The 5988-nt window shown below is 38.9% G+C and overlaps 1 protein-coding gene across 2 annotated transcripts; it reads left to right on the top strand.

The window, feature by feature from the left end:
* Positions 1–489: 489 nt before the first annotated feature.
* LOC124685202 (uncharacterized protein Os08g0359500) lies at positions 490–5634 on the top strand. Of its 2 annotated transcripts, XM_047219542.1 has the most exons (7): positions 490–597; positions 3034–3220; positions 3351–3501; positions 3984–4018; positions 4096–4360; positions 4489–4545; positions 5375–5486. In XM_047219542.1, the coding sequence occupies exons 1-6, from the start codon at positions 593–595 to the stop codon at positions 4503–4505; spliced, it is 660 nt and encodes a 219-aa protein (XP_047075498.1). In that variant the 5' UTR covers positions 490–592; the 3' UTR covers positions 4506–4545; positions 5375–5486. The 2 variants fall into 2 exon arrangements, with proteins under 2 accessions (XP_047075498.1, XP_047075491.1); XM_047219535.1 differs by lacking the exon at positions 4489–4545 and having other exon boundaries at positions 5375–5634.
* Positions 5635–5988: the final 354 nt, after the last annotated feature.

The following is a 5988-nucleotide window of genomic DNA, read 5'->3' as shown; positions in this document are numbered from 1 at the left end:
GGCGGCGGTACTCCTCGTTGGAGCCCGCCAATCTAGCATCAACAACATCATTCAGAACTTTGCTCGCTAGCTGCAATATCTTCAACGGTTCAAGGTTGAACCCCTTGCGTGATAGCAGTGTAGTGTAGCTGCTGCCTTCCACTTCACGGTAGGGAGATTTCCTACCTCCTCTTTCTTTAGAACAACGTCATCCAACTCTGAAACATGCAGCTTCAGGTTCTTCAGGAGATCATCGACTTCCCCGTTCCTACTCCTCTCGTTTCCTCTGCCAAAGTTTTATTACTCTGGAATACGTCAGCTTTTTTTTTTTTTGAGGGTTCTGGAATACGTCAGCTGCTCGGAGCGTTCATGTGCAGGTGCTCGATTATTGCCAACAATAGAAATAGGCCTGATGCCCGTCTGCGATCGGCCCACTCCGGCCTGCTATATGCTCATCTTTACCATATTACCCTCCTATACCCTATTTTTGTTGCCTTGACCTCGCCGTCTTCTAACTTCTCAAGTTCTCATACTCACGTCCAAAACCTCTCAAAACCCTCGCTCCCACCCGCCGCCGCCTCCGCCGCCACCTCCACTGCCGATCCCAAGCAAGATGAGGTGAGAGGAACCTGGGCGCCCCCTTCCGATCTAGCGTTCCCCCTCCCCTTCTGATTCGGCTTTAGATTCTGTGCAAAGTGCGGAGGTTGTATCCTCGAACCGCGTGAATGGATCTGGAGGACTCGTCGTCTTACGGCCCTCATGATTTCTCGCTTTCCCTATGTTTAGCTGGTCAGCTTAGGCAGTCTGATTTCGGCGTTCTGACGGTGCTCGACTGCGTCCGTTTTTTCTTCTATGGATTATGCGTATGTAGAAATGGGCGGTTTAGGATTTGGCTGCCTTGCTGGTCGTTTCGGCGATGCGGGAAGGGTGAGCTATTTTGGTCGCCTTAGTATGATTTCGGTTTCACGGCAGTTCAAGGTCCAACCAATAGCGGTGAACTTGCTAACTCTTTTTATTTGTGATTTTGTTTGTTGTTCTGCTGCCATTTTCATCGAACATGATATTTGTAGTTATGTACTCTACTTCTTAGGCATGACTTGGTGCTGCTGCTGTGGTTAATAGAGATAGAAGTGTGATATCCTGGGATTTGAGTTGTTTTCTAAGTTCTGTGTGTTCACTGTTCAGATCTTGTGGTAAGGTTCTTCCAAAAGAATCCAAGAATTCGATTCTGGCAATATTTGGTTTCACTCCGGGTTTCTGCATGCTGTCTTTGACCGTCTACTTGGTTGCAATATGCATGGATTACTTAACAGATAGCACTTATGGTAAACGATGCAGCAGTGTAGTTTGGTGTTGGAGTGTAATGGCGGTGTGTCTAATCTATGGACATGTCTGTGACTAGTAGTAGTTTGCCTAACCCTGTTTTGTGACCAATTATTTATCATATATGAGGATTATATTATTGTGTTGCTCTATTGTTTGTTGTACTACTGGTAATTTGCTAGCCATAGTTCCTAATTTGTGTTTTTCATAGCAAATATGTCTTATGATATAGACAAAAAAAACCTCTTGCTTGAAGATTATATTATGCACATGGTTACCATTATGTATCTTTTTATATCGAGCAATATGTAAACTGTGAAGTCTGGTATAGTTGCTATTTGACAAAAGCTTCAATATATATAACAATTGTTACATCTTATTCCATGTAGCAATGAGTTAATGAGGTAAAAGAACAAGTCATTTTAAATGGTATAATTTTATGCTTTCTCATCTTATTATTTCATTAAAATGGTATGAGTGAATGTAATATCTAATTGTTCCGTATCTCCGGTGCAATATTTAAAAGTTTATAAACATGGTTTAATAATTATGTGTGTGCGTTCAGCAGAGTACCTGTTGATTGTGTTCTTTTTGTTTGAATGAATGCATGGCCCTGCTTTGCCATCCATCATACTGTTCTACTAGGAATATGATTGATATATGCATACATCCAGTGTGCTGTGATGTTCTGCTTTCTAGGGGGCACATAGAATGCACTTAGGGGTGTTAGATGTACTAGTAGTATAGCAGGCATTCACAGCCACAAGATAATAACCCCTTCAACTATGCTATTTCAGCAGAAGAAGTTGGGCTCACAAGAATTTCACCTGTTGTTGAGCACAGTTGCCAAAGTATTTTGCTATTTTCCTTAGTTTCACTCTCTTCAGAAAAAAAAAAAGTATATTCCACAGTAGTTTTCAAAATATTCAGCATTTCACAAAGTCTATAATGTTTGCACAAATTTGAGATCACGTTCATGATTCTATTGGGGCATGTGTTCGCACAATTTTCACCTTTGTTTTGTTCATGTTTAACATGTTCATCCCAGTGTAACACAGACCACTATAAAATTTTGTTACAGTTCGTATGGATTTGTAATGAAATCATGAAACCATAGAAATCTATACGGAACCTGCATGTACAAAGAACGTTTGTGAGAAGTTCCATAACTGTTTCAACAAATAAAAATTTAAGTTTTCAAATACACTCGACATTGATCTTATTTTGGAGAGCTTGTTAAGACGAAGAGGATGGTGAAAACTGTTTCTGAATCGGACACCCATTTCAAAATATAGTCCTTTCTTTGTTGGGATATAAATATATAATTGTATATGCATGCATTAAATGATGGGAAAGATAGGGAGTGTACTGTGGGTTGATTTTGGTAAATCTCGAGTGCAAAACAAAGTGCGTGCTTGATTCTGGATCAATAACTGAAGGTGCCCGGGAATAGCTTAGTGCATTAGTACACCTGATGCACCTAGTGCATACTATATGCCCTGCTCTCTCTTTTTTTTTTTGAGAATCCTGCTCTCTATATGTTTACGGTTGAATTTCCCAATCCTCATTTTTGCATATTTTGTTCATCTAATTACTGCACTTAAATTTGCTCCCAAATAATTGTTATTCCTTTCATTCTTAACTGGCTGTAAACATTATTTTAATTAACTTTTGGGAGAGATATTTCATATCTGGTGTGGGTTTCTTGATAATTAGTAATATCTTCTGTAGTCGGCACCCTGAAGTTAGGTGGGCCCAGAGGATTGACAAGGTGTACATCACAGTACAATTGCCTGACGCAAAGGATGCTAAGGTCAATCTGGAACCTGATGGTGTATTCTCTTTCTCTGCCACTGCTGGAACTGATGGAAACTCCTATGAATCAAAACTAGATTTGAATGACAAAGTTAATGTCGAGGTAATCAATGTCTATTTGATACTATAGTACAATATTAGTGACTACTGTCATGTATGTTGAATTCTCAGTTGTCGAAAAAGCTGTTTTTTTTTTTTCTTATCCAGTATTGTTTTGGTCTCCTACTCTACAGGCAAGCAAAATAAGTGTTGGTGTCAGATCCATATTCTGCATTGTTGAAAAAGCTGAGGCCAAATGGTGGAATAAGCTTGTTCGAGATGATCAAAAGGCACCTCACTTTGTGAAAGTTGATTGGGACAAATGGGTCGATGAAGATGATGATGGTATGGTACCTACTAAAAGTGTTCTATTTACAGAAGCAATAAGTCAGTGTTAGTGATAATACTTCAGTTGAAAACTTCTAGAAATAAGCGATGATTAGCCCACTGGTAGTGACTGAACTTTCTAAATACCTGGTACACTAGTACCTTTCCTATGTAAATGTGTATGTGTTTTCAGTAATGTTGGATGATCATCCATTGAGTTCCTTCTCTGACATTATATCTCCAAAAGCTTCATCTCCAAACTCACTTGATCCGATAAAATGGTTTTGTGCTTCTTCTCCAACTTAGTACTTCACCTACATGCTTATATGAAGGAGGAACAATAATTGTCTGATATAAGACACGACACTAAGGCCTGTGAATAGACAGCTGACTTTTGCAACTTAGATAGAGAACACTTTTGTATCAATTTAGTGCTGCATTTGCTATACAATATTGCTTGTCCCAGTAAACATTTTGACGTTCATCTTTTGTTATCTTAGGTGCTGATATAAATGTTGATGGGATGGATTTCGCGGTAAGTTCTTTTTATGTTTTTTCTGTCGATTAGTTGAATGATATACTTCTTATGATGTTCTTTATCTCCTTTTGTAGAATATGGGTGGCATGGGAGGTATGCCTGGCATGGGAGGTATGCCTGGCATGGGAGGTATGCCTGGCATGGGAGGTATGCCTGGCATGGGAGGTATGCCTGGCATGGGAGGTATGCCTGGCATGGGAGGTATGCCTGGCATGGGTGGCATGGGTGGTATGGGTGGCATGAGTGAATTGGCCAATATGATGGGTGGCATGGGCGGCATGCCACATGGCATGGGTGATATGGGGATGGATGAGTTTGACGATGAGAGTGATGAGGAAGGTTGGTGCTCCTGTGCCTGTTCTCAGTTTCGAATTATGCTTGATCATTTTATTTTGGTATGATGGTTATATATAGCTGACTCTACCTGATAAGTCAATTGATTATTCTCTTGCTGTGTTTTTCTTTAGAAATTGGTTGCCACTAAAATCTCTTACCGCATTTCTTTCGTGTGCAGTAAATGAGAGGTTTGTGCCTTGAAAAGTTTCTATTTTTTGTATTAATTACGATTCTAAGTAATAAAGTAAATATTCTATTGTCGTGTCTTGGAGAATTATATTATGCCTGCTGTACTTCAGAAATATAATCAAATGCATACGATTGTTTAATGTTATTCCTAGAATACATAATGAGTATTTTAAGTATTAAACCACAATAGGAAGTGAAATGACCTTAACTAGCCAATTCAATTTTGTAACTAAGACTACTGTTTACCCAAGAATATGTAATCTATGTTTGTATATTAGTATCATTGAGGACTTGTTTGTTCTCTAGAATTTGTTAGTGGATTTATATCAAGGAGACTAAGAAAAGTGTTTTTGCTTGGCATGTACTCCCTCCGTTCGAATTAAAAACTCTCGAGTCGTGCAGAGGTAGTACTGCATAAATGAAATGCATTTCACTAAACCTGAACTGTGTAATTAGTGCAACTCCTGCAGATGTGGTGGAGAATAAGCAGACAGATACTTTTGATGCATCGAATGAATAAAAAAAATGAGGGTGAGGGTAGGCTTTACTTAATATGGCAACTGCTAGAGAGCCTTTTGTTTTGTTGTAGTAGCAAAAACATGTCATTTAAGCTGTACTGAATTTGAGAACTGCTAGAAAGCTTTTTATTTGTTCAATTAGCAAACATGTCACTGAAGTGATGTTAATGCATGTAAGTGTATTCTGATGAAAGCTGATACCTATAATAACTGTATATAGTTTTTTTTGTTGACATGGTATATAATTTCTTTAGATTTGCTGTGAAATGGTCCTAATATTGCTCTTTAACTTCTGTTGACCTTTTATCAGGAGAAGTGTCCAAACCTCAAGAGGAAGGAAAGGCAGATGCAGCAGAAAAGCCTGAGGAGGTTGGAGCCAGAGTTGACACAGCTCACGTCAACTGAAGGCTTCTTACTTGATAATTCCTACCCAGATTGTATCCTCGTGTTTTTATTGATCTGCTGAACAGAAGGGCACATTCTACCCCCCTGGCAGGGATTGATGATATATTTTGTAAGATGATCATGCCTTCATACTTGTGGTCCAATTAAGAATCTGGTCCTTCAGCATATTATGAGTTCTAAGATTGTTTGCAATGTGTACGCATTGACGGTTCTAGCTGACAATGTGTGCTTAGCCAGTTTTTGTAGACATATTATGCGTGCTTGTTTTGGGTCGATTCGTTCATACAGCTGTCTTTGGTTGATTTGATCACATATGATAGAGAAGGAAGCCCTCCGTAGGTCCTGTGTGTTGTCATTTTGACGAATATAATATATGCCTTGTCATTAGTTAAATTGATATAAACTAGGGATATGTTTAAAACCTATTGATTGAGTATATATATTTATTACTTAGTGGTGAAGCAAGAAAGAAAGGAACGTACTCCCTTCTTGATGCCGGATTTGATATTTTGCAAATAC

This window comes from Lolium rigidum, chromosome 1 (genome assembly GCF_022539505.1).
Source record: "Lolium rigidum isolate FL_2022 chromosome 1, APGP_CSIRO_Lrig_0.1, whole genome shotgun sequence".
Taxonomy (NCBI): domain Eukaryota; kingdom Viridiplantae; phylum Streptophyta; class Magnoliopsida; order Poales; family Poaceae; genus Lolium; species Lolium rigidum.
The sequence above is the reverse complement of the archived record's forward strand: the minus strand, read 5'-3'. Positions and strand labels throughout refer to the sequence as shown.